The sequence below is a fragment of the Camelus dromedarius genome, chromosome 16, assembly GCF_036321535.1.
Source record: "Camelus dromedarius isolate mCamDro1 chromosome 16, mCamDro1.pat, whole genome shotgun sequence".
Lineage (NCBI taxonomy): Eukaryota > Metazoa > Chordata > Mammalia > Artiodactyla > Camelidae > Camelus > Camelus dromedarius.
Window position 1 is genome coordinate 21,351,243 of NC_087451.1, and position 17,245 is coordinate 21,368,487.

The 17,245-nt window shown below is 41.3% G+C and overlaps 1 protein-coding gene across 1 annotated transcript; it reads right to left on the reverse strand.

Moving 5' to 3' along the window:
- Positions 1-2,491: 2,491 nt before the first annotated feature.
- LOC105095882 (protein SCO1 homolog, mitochondrial) lies at positions 2,492-17,232 on the reverse strand. The gene is made up of 6 exons (XM_010988095.3): positions 16,915-17,232; positions 15,172-15,262; positions 13,070-13,267; positions 12,055-12,147; positions 8,267-8,382; positions 2,492-3,397 (listed from the first exon to the last, which is right to left on the reverse strand). Exons 1-6 carry the CDS (start codon positions 17,197-17,199, stop codon positions 3,263-3,265), a joined length of 918 nt encoding a protein of 305 aa, XP_010986397.3. The 5' UTR covers positions 17,200-17,232; the 3' UTR covers positions 2,492-3,262.
- Positions 17,233-17,245: the final 13 nt, after the last annotated feature.

Sequence of the window (17,245 nt, forward strand, 5' to 3'; positions counted from 1 at the left end):
ATACGTGGAATCTAAAAAAAAAAAAGACAAACTTGTTTATAAAACAGAAATAGATTCACAGACATAGAAAACAAACTTATGGTTACCAAGGTGGGGCAGGGGGGAAAGGGGGTGAAGGGATAAATTAAGAGTTGGAGATTTGCAGATACTAACATATATAAAATAAACAAGTTCATACTGTATAGCACAGGGAACTATATTCAGTATCTTATAGTAATTTATGGTGAAAAATATGAAAATGAATGTATGTATGTTCATGGATGACTGAAGCATTAGGTTGTACACCAGAAACTGACACACTGTAAACTATAACTCAATAAAATAGAAAAAATATATATATATATATATACATATATACACACACACACACAAAAGCCAAAAAAAATTACCTCCTAAGTTCTAAAGGGGTTATTAAGGAATACATAGCCAAGGAGGTTATTAATAGCACCTTGTTAATAAATAGGAATAACTACTCATATCTTTACAGAGTCATGTAACTCACACCTATGAGTAGAATGTATAAGCTGAAAGAATGAAAAAATGCTTGTGTGTGACTGTTCTTTGAAAGGGTAGCTCACACACACACAAACTTAAACTGGGCTATATGCAAAAATCAAGAAAACAATTACTTATAGTGGGTAATTGGAAAAATTTAATTTTTTAACTTTGTACTTAAAAACAGTAAAAGATATTTTAAAATACCTTATGCAGGTTGCATTCACAATTTCAAATCACTGAATAGGTTCACAGTAGCCATCCAGTCCACACGGGCACTTTACTGGTGCTCAGTGACTCTCGACTCCTACAACTCACGGACAGCCAGAGGCAGGAAGTACTTCTGGGCATATTGCACAGACAGCTAATTTTCAAATAAATGCCATTTCTTAACATATTAGTTCCACTGAAGAGTCCAGTGAAAACACTGTAACCCACCCAGGTCAAGGTCTGCAAGTGATACACTGTGGAGAGGCAGCCTTGATTTTAATTTCCCAAGATTCACAACTGAAAGGTTGCCCCATGCCCCACATGGTGCCCCCCATTTTGTCTGGACTTACGAGGTCATGATGAACGCCCCCGCAGCAGTGGGACAAGCAGGGACATGACTAGAATGGGGGCCTGAGTTCTAATGTAGGTTCAGAAGTAAGGCCAACATCTTAATCTCTGGGATTGTCCCCTCTTGAGTAAACATATTTGGACATCATCTCTGAGGTCATTTTCCATACTTCTACGCCTTTAAACTTGACACTGGAATGAAGAACAAAAGGATCCTTCAAAAGCTTCTGTTCCTTTTCTGGACCATTACACAAGCTCCAACCTGCGACAGCTGAGAATGAAGACAGACTCTGCTCCGGAGCAAGCTGCGGCAGTGATCCACACAAACGTCCTGTGGCTTAAAACAGACCATCTTTTTAAATGTCTGGCATTTTAGATACTGAGGATCTTCTTTGTTATATGAGACTAGTCTTATCACTAAGTCCCTCACCTTCTTGACAAGGTTCCTAGGAAAGTCATTCCAAGCCAACTACTTCTGAGTTGAAGTTAATATAAACTAAATCTTGGAGTTTTTTTTATTAAGGAATCCAAAAGGAGAACAGCACTGGATGAGCTTGCTGGGGCGCTGGAACCAAGCACCACGGCCCCGGGGCTTCAGTGACAGATGTTTATTGTCTCCCAGTCCGAGATCGAGGTGTGGGCAGGGCTTGTTTCTTCTGCAGGCCCTTGTCTTCACATGCTCTTCCCTCTGCCTGTGTCCCAATCTCTCCTCCTAAGATCAGGGCCCACGCTAAAGGCCTCATTTTAACTTCCTCACCTTTTTAGAGACCCTATCCCCAAACGCAGTCACTTTCTGAGGCGCTGGGAGCTAGGACTTAGACACTCAGGGGATATAACTCAGCCCATAAACACTAGTTTAAGATGGTTCTTTTTCACATACTTCGACATAAATATCTATAGTCGGTTTAACATAAATATTGAAAAGAGAATTTAAAACCCAAAAGACAGCCCTGTGTCATGAGTCTGGAGAACACAGCTGACGCGCCTGTTGTCTGCCGGGGGGGGGCCACACCTGTCAGGATGTGCCGACACTTCCAGAGGGCTCTGCAGCAGCTTTAAGGAGAACGGTGATCCGCGTCAAGCCCAGACACCAGGGAAGTTAAGTTCAGAAACAAAAGCCAGCGTCTTCCTGAATGGCTGTGTGCCCAGCACTTTACGGATCCATGTGCTGGAAAATGAGCTGGGTCCCCACTCACCCTAACTGAAACCTGTCCCCCACAAAACAACTTCCTGACCCCGGTCCCCAGGCCGCTGCAACAGAGGCCCCTGGGGCATCAGGTGTGAGTCAGGTCTCTGTGTCCTTCTCCATCTCAGGGCCTGGGAACCTGCACTTTAACAAGCACCCACCTACCTGTCCCCTCAAGTCTGGGGGTCTCAGCCCCTGAAAGCCGTGTACTGCCATTTTTGCACCCAAGAGAAAGGTCACACTCGTCCAAGCTGCAAAACTGAGCACATTTTTATTTCAGACCCAACGCAATCCTGCACAGGCAGGAAAGTACCCTGTATCACATGATCAACATCCTCTCATGTCCACTGGCAGGTCCCCGAAAGCCTGGCACAGGATTTAGATAAAAATCAAATGAAAGACCCCTAAGGAAACTTATTTAATGGTTCAGCCCAACAACATCCTCTCCACTAGTAAAACCAGCACCTGCTGACAGGGGAACACAATGATTCATTAACAGGGAAGACCATACTTGTGCTTTCAAGTGCAAAGATTGGTTACGAATGTCAGAAAGCCTAAACTGATTGTTATCAACCACCAGGAACTCAAAAAGGAAAGCAAGGGCGCTGTGGAAGTGATGCTCTTCCTGGGAACGCAGTACAGCCTTTCTGAGCAAGGGTCCAAGACACGGGAGAGGAAGCTACGCCGATCAGAGGGCTCTGTTCTCATGGGGAAACGTGCTGGCTGTGCCTTTTCTGGCTGGGTCCTTCCCCGAGGTCCATTCCACTGGCTTCATGGTAACTTGGTCCTCTGGTCTCAACGTGACTTTTTGGGAGACTTTTGGTTCTAATCTTTACAGTTCCAAGAATCCATCCTGGCTGAACCCAAGGGTAACACACCCTGTCCAAAACTCAGCTGTTCTCGTGGTACGAAGGCCACTCAATAGGCTGCATGTGTAAGTGTGTATATACCGGCTCCGGGGTGGAGACAGAGCTTCCTTCCTCGTTAGCAGGAGAACCCTGCGCAGCCGCACCGCCCTGGCCACTAGCTCTTTCTCCTGTGTTCCCTCATGCGCGCAGCAATTGAACCAGCGATCTCTGCATTCTTCTTGTTCTGGCCGAAATAATCTAGAAACTCACCGTCTGGTCCAATCAAGTACATGATGATTGTATGATCCACCTGCAGAGAAAAGGCGGGGGAGGGGGGATGATAAAAAGATCACCAGAACAAGTTGCTTATTTTACTGAAGAAACGCTGCAGGATAAGAGGCTTCATGTGAATGGGGAAGTAACCTCTGTAGCATCAATTTACCGAATGGGCCTAAGCCTTTTACAGTAAATTCACAGTGACACGTTACCTTCGGTGTTACCAAAATCTGCCCTAACTCTTGCTTGACACGTTAGCTAGAACCTGGAATTCTTTTGGTTCGACCCTTAACATACTCATTCACACAATTTCTGAGAAAAGAACACACGTCTAAGAAACGGCTGGGGCTGGTCTTCACAGAACCGCCAGTGCCCGTGGAACAGCAATGCCTGCTTGGGAAGGAGTGGAACATTTCATCTGACCCCTTAACCGTGTTACAGAGAGATAGCGATATCACATGGAACTAAAAGTGCTGGTGAGAAATTACTTTAATTAAGTTCTTGGGTATATTCTTTAATGTTTTAAGAAGAACTGGTTATCAATCATTACTGACTAAATTCTGCTTACCATGTTTTATGAGAAGGAAGCCAGAAAACTAACCACTATATATATATCTTCTAATACAGTACTTAGTCCTGATATCAAATGGAAACACGGAAATGAGTGTTCTCCCTGGGGAATATTTAAACTACTTTGAAAAGTCGAACCTGAAGCAAATCACATGGAAATTCCTCAGAAGTCATAAACGCTCCACCTCCTAGGAGTCACCTTAAATCCATTAACCATTTTCCTGGCAAAGTTCTTAAAATGTTGCTAGCTCTACCTAAAGTTTAGATCAGACATTGACTTTTTTTAGTTACAAGCTTCTACAAATCCAATTTTAAATGAGCAGAAGACTTGGCACTTGGAATCCTTGGAATTCATTCCAGGCTTGATTGCTACTTGGCAAGACAGAGAGACAGGAATGTGATCACACATACCAAACTGGAGACATCCCCAAGCATACTCGAATACACTTGATACGTCTGTGAGGTTATCGTGCTTTTATACACCCATTCACGAAGAGGCAGCAAATGCAAAGAGCCACTTGCCTCCTCACATAAGGAAAGAATGTGTACCCAAAGGGCTCAGACAGCTGGGGATTTCGCATGTCTTAGAATAATTCACTGAGGGAGGAGGACGGGGACCTGCATTTCTGCAGTCGTCTGACACAGAGTTGGAATCAGGTCTCCAGATGTCTCATCAAGACTTACTTCGTAGCTTACACCTTCCTCTCTCCCAATTTCTTCCTTTTTCTATTCTTTCTATTATCTGTTCTCTCTCCCCTTCAAAACCCAGAATTTCAGTGTGTGCTGGACTTATGAGTGTTCTTCGTATAAATTACTTTCTAATACATAATACTGTTCTACCTGTATCTGTCAGCCTAGTCAGTGGTCATGTCTCAGTGTCCACTTGGGTTGTGGGCAGAGCAGACCACCACCTGTTTCTAATGCAAAGTTCTAGCAATCCCCAGAACAGGAAAGGGAAACTAGCGTGGGCTGACAAGCTCTTTCACGTGTTACCTTAACCCAGGACACGGGTACTGTACTCCCCTTCAAATGACAAAACAGGCTCAAGGGCAAGTTATGTAATTAGTCAGTGCCAGAGCAAGCTCTGACCCTAGACCTGCCCCACTGCAAAGTCCACAAACTTTTCACATCACCGCATTGCCACCATCTCTGTCAGGAACGCTGGAGAGCCATGAGACACTGTTTCTACCGTGCAAGTTTGTACACATACATCCAGATGTAATTTTTGCCTTTGGGGAAGGTAATGTATGCACATAACTAAGAACAGAGGAACATCCAGGGTACACAGACGATGAGTCTTCCACTCCTTCCGGACTCCGAGTCCCCCAGTTCTCAAAGGGAACCACTGCTACCAGTCCCTTCTGTATTCCTCCAAAGAACCCCGCTCCCACATATATCAGCATGTCTGCACCCACCTACTTCTTTTTACACAGAAGGAACAACACACCATACTTGTTTTCTCACTTAGCAACACACTAGGCATTGTTCTCTATCAGTACATATACAGCGGCCTTTAAAAAAATGGTTGCTTGGTTTTCAGTCTTTTTACAAACAATGCTGCAGGTTATATCTGTAGGATAAATTCTAAAAAGCGGGGTCTCCAACCTAAAAAGCATTCCACTCTAAATATCGATGATGCTGACAAGCCGCCCTCTGAAGAAGGCCTATCAGTTTAACTCCCACCACAGTGCGTGAAAGTGCCAGCTGTCCCAAATTCACTCCAATGCTGTAGAGTTTTCTCTTTTCCCAAATTTGATTTTGACAATGTATTTCTAACTTTTGGCCTTTCTGATCTAACAGGTGAAAAAATTGGCCATCACATTATACAATTCACGTTTCTTTTATGACTAAAACTGAACATCTTTTTGTAGGTTTCAGAACTATTTGTACTCTTTTGCAAAAGTATTTCCTTATTAAACACAAAACTGTAATATTATACATATAACGCAATGATGTGCACAGTTAACTTTCAGCAGAATCCTAACAGTCTGGCACGCCCGGGTTACCCACACGCTGGTCTGTGGATTCCACTAGCATTCAAGGCTAGACGCTCATCTTCGTTGCTTTTGTTTGAGATTGAGAAAACCTCATTCCTTTACATCTCAGTCTTTAAGGCACTCCTTCACTCCCTACGTGTCCTTAAATCTTAAGTTTCCATACCATCTTGTGGATGAGAATCTGTGACCTAGAGGGACATAAGTCATACTACTGAAAAACCCAAGAAGCTGGAGAGTGTCTCCCTCTATTGGTTGATTTAGGAAATGTATAGGAATGAACTCACTGATTCTTATCGAAACAACACATTGTCATAGCAGTAGACCAGTAATTTCTCAAAATGGGGCCTGGGATGTGTTCTAGAGGGTCTAAGAAGTCTCCATAAGACTTAAGTATTTGCATTTTAATTTTTAAGATTAAAAAAATTAATATCCATATTCTGGATTATCTGCATGACTACCTTTCAGTACAAATCCCAGCACCCAAACCTGTGATTTATGTTAATGAGCTCACTGGCACCTATCTATACTTTACTGGTTATGGTCAGATGAGAAAATGATATACTCTTACTAAGTCAGGACCAACCAGTCCAGGCAGGCTACACAATCAAAGGTTTCCAAGTATTTCAAATAAAAAACCATGAGGGGCAGTTGAAGAGCTGGGTATCTGACAGCAGTCTGACCCAAATCACATTCCTGTGGTGAGCAGTGCTTTGATTTCAGCAAAGTATCTCTTGTAACATTAACTGAATGCTTTGAGTTCTGTAGGCTGTTTGGTCTAATCTGTAAAATTTGAATTAAGAATTATGAGCTATACAAGCATAAGACTAAGGACTGTTACTAGTTTACCACTGCACGGATGTAAACAATTCAACACTGGAGGTCAGACTGACTAACCCAACCGCTGTAACTAGTATCCTAAGTTAAACTCAAAACCAGTCAATGCAGCGCTCTTTCATACAGAGAGTAAAGTCTGCAAAGCTCTTTTTGCCCACGGCGTCCCCTCGGCCACCGCTCCCCTCTGCTCTGTCCCCCTCCTCCTCAAGCTGCTGCTTTGACAGTCGGGTTTAAGTGACTTACTTAAACTTAGGGCATAAGGAAAAATGCCAACTTTTCTCATCTTTTTCGCCCATGAATTCAAGTTTCCCTAGGTCTATGAGGCACCAGAACTAGAAACTAAGATTACCATATGGGCTTAAGGCAAAGGGACCAGAAACTAGCTTTTAATTTAGGCCAAAGGCTATAGGGACACACAGTGTACTCCAGGTTCAAAGGTGATGGTGAAACCACACTGGGCCATAGAGACAAAGCACCACTGTGAGACGCCCCTCTGCACATCACTCTTGGTTGGGAGCAGCCGGTGGATCAACGACTCAGGGTCCTGACTATCTTTCTTTCTGCAAAACCAGCTCTGGGGCTGAAAAGGCTCTGATGGTTAATCACTGTGTCCAACCAATATTATACAGAAACTAGAGCACCAGTGAGGAAAAGACCTGAAATAACACTAAAACACACTGTCACCTCTTCATGTGACAGGAGAAAACGTCCATACTGAGAAGGAAATGGGGCGGGCAGGGGCGGTGCTTACGCACTTTGTTGGTGCTTCACTGTGAAACTGCTGACCAGAGGAGGAAGAAGATGGCTTGGGCAGGAGCTCAGGGCTCCAGAGCAGTGCTGATGAATGTAAAGATGGTTCTTTAATATGAGAGCTGCAGAAGTTCAACCTCACAGAATTTGTTCCTCATCATTAAAAAGCATGTATTAAATGATGAATTATGCGGAGCATAACAGTTACAAATGCAACTGAATACAAAAATCATGCAAATGCATGCAGCTGATATGAAAACAAACCTTATAAAAAGTCTATGTGCCTATAGCTTTCTTTCCCCTTGCTTTTCAGAATTCTTACTCATTCAACACAAAAATGCAGCTCCTCATGGCCTAACACTGCTTCTCAAAGGGAGCATATTTTTTATGCCTCTTCACTGGGACAGACAGAACCAATACAATGTTTATAAACTAAAATAAGCTTTGCCCCCAAATGATTTTACTATATTCTATTAAATCTAATGTATCACTGATTTCATATTGCCCTGTAATTTTACATGTCACCAGAAAAGAAAAACAGGCAATTAAATCATGGGAAGAGTGAATAGAAATTAAACAATCACCCTTTAAAAAATATATACTTCTACTATTCTTTTAAACATTCCTAATTCCTACAGAATTTGCCATAATCTCAGGTTATCCTTCATTTTCATTTCATTTTTAAAGCCAGTCATCACTTAAAGAGACATGAATGTCTGGGACCAGGGGCTGAAAGCTGAGCATTTACTCACTATGTAGTCCTCATCTTCGTCCTTGGGGCCAGGGCTATAATACACCCTGAATGCTCTGGCCACTTGATCGATCTCTTCTTTTGTGCCAGTCAAGCCAATCAGTTTGGGAGAAAACTCTAAATAAAAAACGAGAAACACAGTGAAAAAGAAGAAGCAAGCAAAACAACCATCTCTACTTCAAAGAACAGTATCAGTTATAAAGCAGCCCTATTTCCACTTTCTTCCTAAACATTTCTTCATTTCAAAGGAAGAAATTCACATACAACAAATGAAAATTCTCCCATGTAATACATGTCACATCCACCAAGACAGATCACACTGGAAGTAAGTTAGAAACCAACAGCAGGAAGATAGCTGGAAGATCCCCAAACACACAGAGATCAAACACATTTCTAAGTAAACACAGGTCAAAGGAATCTCAGGAGAAATTTAAAAATATTTTGAATAAAACAAAAGTGTAAATACACCTTATCAAAATTTGTGGACTGCAGCAAAAACAGTGCTTAAGAGGGAAATTTATAGCACTGAATGCATATAGTAGATAAGATCTAAAATCAGTAAATCTAGAATCTAGAAAAAGAGCAAATTAACATCTGAAGTACACAGAAGGAAAGAATTACAGTAGAAATCAATGAAACTGAAAACGACATCAATAGAGAAGGGAAATGAAACCAAAAGCTAGTTCTTTGTAACGTGTAAATCAAATTCTCTCATGACTATTTAGTGAAGAGCTGGAGGGAATATATTCCAATTATTTAAATCACATTTTTTGTTAATTTAGTTGTTTTTAAATACTTAGATGTAGTTCTGAGATGTGCTTAAGTTTAAAAATATTATTATGAATTAAGCAGTACAGCTTTCCATTGTATCATAGGAGAAAAAAGTCTGCTCACAATTAGTTCATACCAGGTCAAAATACCTGTATCTCGTTTTCCAGCAAATAATCTCACAGTGTGCATTTACTGCTAAGTTTTTGAATTTATGTAAGTAAGCCGGGGAAAGCCTCTTAGAATACCTGGGTTCATCAGACTAGCGAGCTGAGAGTCCAGTATTTAACAGTAGAACCTTCTTCCAAGGGTAGATAAAGACTATTTTCATTCCCTTGGACTAATTCATTCTAAATTGAAAAACTGCTCAGATACTGGAAAAGCAAGATAGCTTGTCTTTCTTTTCCACTGTGAGTAAATGAAGGGTAGGCGAATGAAGCCTGCATTAGTTACACATCCAAACCTTTTAAAAACACTGTTGAAACTGCAGTGATTCTTCTAAAACTGAGTATTTTAAAATCTCCCTCCCCTCCAAATACAACTAGAAATGATCGCATCATCAAGCCATGCAGGTATGCACTGTTAAATAACATTACTACAGTAAGGCTGTGGTATTTCTGTCAGGTACGGATTTGCGGGTGTTTACGGTTCGGTTAATGTGTGATAATAAGTAACTGCCAGTGACATGCATTTAAACTGCAAATCACTTATCACCCAATGGGTTATACCTGTTTTTTAGTGCTTTCAAAAGTAACTATGCTATTGCCCAAATTTCTGACAAGCCTGCAAACCATGGATATAAATTCTGCTCATATATACTAAAAACTACAACTTCAATGAGAAAACCAACTGTTGTAACCTCAGGTTAGGTACTGTTTTCCTGTTGAAGATTTTTTACATACAAAACAAAAGAATTTTCCGCAAAAGAAGAAGCTCATAAACTGAACTTCATCACAACGGGAAACTGCTCTTCAAGAGACGTGGTTGACATGACCAGCCAAAGACTGGGAGGAAATATTGCAAATCAGACACCTGATAAAAGACTGTATCAAGAATATAAATAAGAAGCGGGGGGGGGGTTATAGCTCAAGTGGTAGAGCGCATGTTTAGCATGCATGAGTGTTAGATCCCCAGTATCTCCTCTAAAACTAAATAAACCTAATTACCTCCCCCCTCACTGCCAAAGCAAGATAATTAAATAATACAATAATAAATAAAAATATTTTACACTGGAATTTGACACAACATTGTAAAATTATTATAAATCAATAAAAAATGTTAAAAAGAATATAAATAAGAAGCAAATAAGTTAAGTGAAAATGAAATAAACAGCCCCATAAAAATGGGCAAAAGATGTGAAAAGACAATTTACCAAAGAAGACAAACAGATGGCAAATAATGGCATGAAAGGATGCTTAACATTAAAAGTCGTTAGGGAAATGCGTATCAAAACCACAATGAGATCCCACCAAACACCTGCTGAAGTGGCTGAAATTAAAGGCTGACCCTATCAAATGTGGCAAGAATGTGGAGGAGTGGGAGCTCTCATACACTGCCAGTGGGAACGTAAAAATGTATGACCACTTTGGGAAAAGTCTGTCAGCTTCCTAAAAAGTTAAACATTCACCTATCACATGACTCAGCCACTCCACCCCTACGTATTTACTCAAGAGAAAGGAAAGCCTGTGTCCACACAAAGACTTGTACATATGCTCTTAGTAGCTTTATTGGTAATAGTCAAAGACTGGGAATAACTCCAACGTCCACCAATGGGATACTACTCAGCAGTAAAAATGAATGAATTATTGACACACTGTAACATGGGTGAATCTCAACATAATTATGCTGAAGGAAGACGTTAAAAAAAAGGGAACATATCATATAATTCCATTTACATAAACTTCTAGAAAATGCAAACTAATCTACATAGAAAGAAAGCAGACCAGTGGCTGTCTGGACACAGGAGGTGGGTGCGGGGCAGGGACATGAGGGAGGGATTAGCAAGGGCACAAGGAGCTGGCTGGGGGTGATGGATATGTTCACTCTCTGACCGTGGTGACCATCTCACAAGTGCACACACGTGTTAAAAGGTAACAAACTGCGCTTTAAATATGTCCTCTACTGTATGTCAACTCTTTCTCAGCATGTGTTAAATAATTAAAAGATACAGCAGGTCTTACTCAAAACACATTTTAAAATAACTCAAAATTTTGGAGGATATGCAATCAGAAGGTGTTATATAATAAAAATAAATAGAAAACTATTCATTAGTCCTTCTGACCAGTAGCTCAAATCAATTTCGCCACAACTAAAATTCAAACTCCCGAATTTTAAGCACCCATGCTCCCCACACTAGTATAAAACCTGTCTGATCAGATTGTATTCTTGTCACGTTTTTCAGCTGAAGAAACCTGAATCCACAGAAATTTAAGCAACTTGCCCAAGCTCATAAGAACTTACATATTCACCCTTTAATTCGACCATAATTTAGTTTTTAAAAGTAACTTCTAAAAGATTTTAAACTGCACATTGAGAGGAAATGAAATTCTTCCATTAATAATTATGTTTATCATTATTATTTCTGATTTGCAATATATGTGCTGAGTTCAAAATATGTTTATATTTAATAATTTTTCTTTAATCTCCCAATGAACATACCCTCAGGGCATATGTCTGTCTGTCCTAATTTTACAAAGGAGAGAATGAGGTACTAAGCTGGAGGCAGAAGAAATACATCTTCTCAAGTCAAGGCTCTTTTACTTTGTTATACATGAAGGCCAAGTTCAACCCTTTCTCTGTGACAAAATTAAAAAGAGCCCTGCACCAGGAATTGAGAGACCTCTTATTTATTTACTTAACAGCCGTAGTCACAATTCTGAGCCTTATCTTACCCTCCACCTGTAAAACTGGTGACCGTACCATGTCCTCTCTATCTCACAAGGCATTGCAAGGTTCAAATGAGCTGATCTTTCAAAAACTCTAAGAGCTAAACAGATGTGAAGCATTATTAATCGAACACACCTTTCACATAATTTGCGATGGCTTCTTTTGTGTCCCTCTCTGGGTCGATTGTGATGAAAAGAGGAGTTAAGTTTGGCAAAGTTGGAATACTATCTGAAAGAAAACTCTCATTAGTCAGCATTCACATTCCAAGGGAAAAGACAAATAGCAATTATGGTAGCATGTAGGGAGGGAGTGCCCTACAGCAACACAGAGGGACATCTAACACTGATGTCAGATGACAGGGGAGGGGACAGCCTCTGGGAAAAGCAGATCCATACACATCTGTGGTGCGATTAGACAAATATTCTACCAAATCCCTGCACCGGTGCATACATGCGTTACTCAAATCATATCAGGTGCATATCTTGTCTCCTAATCCAATCCAATGTTTGCAGGATTCCCTCCCACCATTTCTCAAAGGAGAGGTAAACTATTAAGGACTGAATTTCCTGGAGCAATTCTTTTTAGGAAGGATGTACATCATAGACCATACCACAGATTTCCTAGTCTAACCATCAGTCACCGGGGAAAAGGCAATGGCAGTGTCAGTGATGGAAGGCTACAAAAAGGAAGGGACACAAAGCAGAGTTAAGGGAGACCCAGACCACACTGACGTTTTTAAACATTTAGCATCAAAACAACCTTCCTTTGTGGGGAGGGACATAACTCAGTGGTAGAGCACGTGCTTAACATACATGAGGTCCTGGGTTCAATCCCCAGTACCTCCATTAAATAAATAAATAAATAAATAAATAAATAAATAAATAAATAAATAAATAAATAAATAAAAAATAAAAAACAAAAAACAAAAAACAAAAACAAACCACACACACAAAAACCAAGCTTCCTTTGGCAAAGAATAAAGTCCAGGGAATCATAGCAGCTAACAAATCTAATACTGAGATCTTACGTTTTCACAAACAAAATAATTACAACCCTCCAACTAACAGTAGTGTAAGAATATGAAAAGCATAGTAACATTAAGGACATCAAGTCAACATGTACTTTTTATAGTAAGAGATGGCTTTCTTACCTATTTCATCCACGACTTGAATCATTTTTTCTAGTTCTTCTGGACAGATATCAGGGCAATGAGTGAAACCAAAATAAATCAATACCCATTGACCCAGGTAGTCCTTATCGGTTTTGGGCTCTCCAGTATGAGTTGTGAGGGAAAATGGGCCCCCAAGTAAAGGCTTTCCAATGCTTCGCTGCCGTTCCTTCTCCAGCTCTTAAACAGACAAACACCAAAAAAAAAAAAAAGTGAATCTAACCACCAATATGCAAATGACTGATCTATGGTTCATACTATACTGAGGGCACAAAATGTGGAAGAAATAGCTTCAGTTTTCAAGAAGCTTAAAAAACCTTTAAAAAAAATAAGTATACAACAATAAAATAAAATTAAATTAAAATAAAATAAAATAATAAAATAAAATAAAATAAAATAAAATAAAATAAAATTCTATTGTATATATTAAAGACTATAAGAAAAGAAAGTGGTAAAAATATTTCTTCCTCTTCCAGAACAATTCAGTCCTTAGCCATTAGGCGTGGCCACGATGAGGGAGGGAGGGGGAACGAACGGTAGAGCAGAATGTCTGAGCCCAAGTGGGCGAGGCGGGCGGCCTGGCAGTGGGTGCCTGAGCCTGAGTGTGCTGAGGAGGGCAGCTGCACCGGGGAGGACAGCAGCGATGGAAACTTAGTTACATACAGGGGACTGATCAAATAAGTAAATACACTGAGATAAGAGAGTTACAAGTGGAAAAGGAGTTAGAAAAATGGAAAGAGAGAAAACTAGGATGAACCATGAGGTATTGGGGAAAATGGGAGGTACAGTATGAACTTACAGCTTCAATATATATAGAAACAGAAATAAGTGTAGCTGTAAATGGACATCTCTTTCCTATCTCTGTCCACTGAGAGGACCCAGGAGAAGACTCCTACCTCTGTCCACTGAAAGGACCCAGGAGCAGACACACTCCAATAGCAATGAGCTCATATCCTAACTTCTAAATACCATCCTCCACTAAAAGGATCTAAGACTTTTTAGGGAAATGACTGAAACACACAATAAAGTATTTGGAGATGATGAAGCACTTTGGGTACACTTTTTAAATACTACTTCATAATACAATTCCTTACACAACAAAATGTTATTAATTGAAGATGAAATCCCAAACTAAAGTCAAAAGAAGCTTGCGTTTTCTAGAACCGTACCACTACTTTCCTAGTTTGTCAGTTTTGTTTCATTGTGAAACTGCTTGTTACGCAAAAGAAATACGTCTATATATCAATACGGATCTTATATTCCTAAGGTTCTAAAGCCTATGAATTCTCACCCCTAGACTTAAACATTGTCTTTTGTATAATGGCATCAAAAGAGACTCTCTAAAGACTCAAAACATTAAGTTCTACTTTGTAAAGACTTACTAGAAACTTCTAAAACAAATCTTAGAAGTCCTGAAATAGTCTCTAAAATATAAAGTTCTTGTAAACAATTTCTAAACACTTCAAGTGGTAATCCAGAGCAGTTCCTGGCATCCCAGCCAGGTTCTCCCATCTCTCTCTATCATCCGTGGACAGCCTCTGGCCTGTCCCTCCCTAATACTCAGTGGTTTGCAGTACGTTGCCTTCCTTTGGCCCTCTGAGGACTGTGAATTTCCCTCTGGCCTGGCAGAACTTCATCGAGTGAAATCCTTTACTTCGGTGTCTGTTTCACTGTCATGTGCATGTCAATGGCTGGACTGCACCTTAGTCATCTTTGTACTCCCTGGACTTCTCACTACCCACAGTCAAATCTGTCCACGCTATGTCTTTTCATGTTAGACAGTATTGTCCTGAACAAATAAAAGACAATGGAAAAACAGGTGACATCCAAGTCAAGTTAGTAGTTTAGTGAATAGTATTGTATGAGTTTTAATTTCGAAGTTTGATAAATGAGCCGTGGTTACATAAGATGTTAACATCAGGGGAACGTAAGAGAAACATATATGAGAATTCTGTCATTTTAACAACTCTCCTGTAAATCTAAAATTATTTCAAGATTAAAAAGCTTAAGAACAACAACAGAAAGATGCTAGTCCATAGGCAGGAAGGATTTGATTCAGAGCTGACCAGATGATATGTACTTACTCTCTGTCTTTTCTTTCTTGAAGTACTTCATTCCAGCCAGTAAAGCTCCTCCAATAGCAAATGTGACGGCTAAAGACTTCCAGGAAACAGGCTACTGGGGCAGAGATTTCAAAAATAAAAATGATGCAAACATTTAGTCATACTAAATTTATTACATTAGTTTAAAATATAGCCATACACAGGCCCTGATCTCGTTAAATGGGCAGAATGTTTCATGTTTGAGATGAGAAAACACCGAGAGTTTCTGTGGCTGCAGTGGCATCTGGGCTCCTAACACAATCATGAAGGCACTTATTTCCAAGGAAATGTTCCCTAAGTCAATTTCTTTTCAAGTGAAAAAATGACCCAAAGCTCAAGTACGGTGACTGTTAGTACGTGTGACCCTGATCCGAATGGCTGATTTAAAACCAGTTAATTACTTGCTTGTGCTGATATTGAGACTACGTAGAAATAAACCAAATAAATTTGAGAGGTTAACCCAACTAGGCTTCAGGAAGTAACAAAGCCAAAGTAGAAGTGATCTAAAAGTGGAACCTTTTGCAAATTGCATCATTACTTTGTGAATGAAAAATGCTGCTTGCAGTATCAGCAAAGACATCAGCCACTCCAGCCTCCCGAGACAGTGAGCCCAGGGGACCTCAAGATGGAGACAGTGGGCTGCCCACTGCCAAGCCCTCAACCACTGCTGTCACCCGCAATGGTGCACCCTGAGGGGACTCAGAATGGGAAAGAACAGGATACTGGCCATAGATAGCTAAAGTGCATATCAATGGAATGCTTTCAATGAGCCCATACTTCTGTATCTTCCCATACTTAGAAAAGTGCTAAGTTCATTAACTAGGGCTCTCTGATTTCCTTTAACTACTTTGTGTTTTTGGTGGGGGAGGTAATTGTTTTTTTGTTTTTTTTTTTTTTCTTCTTCAAACAGAGGTACTGGGGATTGAACCCAGGACCTCACACATGAGCATGCACTCTACCACTGAGCTATACCCTCCCTGCCAGTGGTTTTAATTAACAGTAATCTTTTGATGTTCTAACTACCTGGTCTTTGTTGCAAAACTCCCTATATGTCGTGGCTCCTCCCTTACCTCTTCGGAGCAGTCCCTCAGAGTTATCTGAGGCTGCCTCCCCGGCTTGAAGTCCTCAGAAAGTCTGCCAAATAAAGCATAACTCTCAACTTTTAGGCTGGGCCTTTTTCCCCCCCCAGTCAACAACTTCTTTGTACTCTTCCAAATCCCACGGTAAGTAAAATGCCCGCTACCTAGGCTTACCTCATTAACTTTCCTCCAGCCCCAAAAACCAACTCTCTTACCTAGTACTAGAGGGTAGTGGCTCTAAGTTCTTTTGAGGTCAGAAGTAGAACTAAAGAGGAAAAGCATGCCCAGCACGAACTACAACCCACATTGTGCTCAGTTGCAACATATTTACTAAACCTCTGAAGGGAGAGTCAATTGACACCAAAAAAAAAAAAAAAAAAAAAAAAAAAAAAAGCTCTGACTCAGTCACGGAAAACTCACGGTGGAGGTCCTTAAGAACACCTGAAACTTATTTTCTCGGCGCAATGCTAACTAAAACCCAGGGAGACGTGGGATGAGATTCTGTGACCCAGGAGGACACAGGAATTGAGGACAACTTCAGGCCAGGTCGAGCGGTTTCTGAGGTTACTACCGGAAGAGATGGGAAGGCCACAGGGCTGACTGACAGCCCCGACAAGCAAAGGCAGGGCTCCAGGTGTGCACTCACCCCGGGCTGCGAGGGGCGTGTGGGGTCTCTGCTGCCCTTCGCCTCAGGTCCCGACGACCCCGGCGGTGGCGGCATCGCAGTGCTGAGGGGCCGGCTCCTCAGGTAGCGGCCAGCGAGCCCCGAGGCCCGCCACGGCTCCTCTGGCCGCGCGCAGAGTCGCCTCAGGAAAACCCTCGCGGTCCCCTCCCCCGGGTCCCAAACCCCGAGTCCCCGAGGCAAGAGACGCCAAAGTTGGCGACTCGGAAGCTGCATGACCCGGCCGGGAGCCTGCAACAGCCCCGCCATCAGCTTGTGAGACCGCGCCTCCTCTGACCCGCCCCTCGGCTTCCGG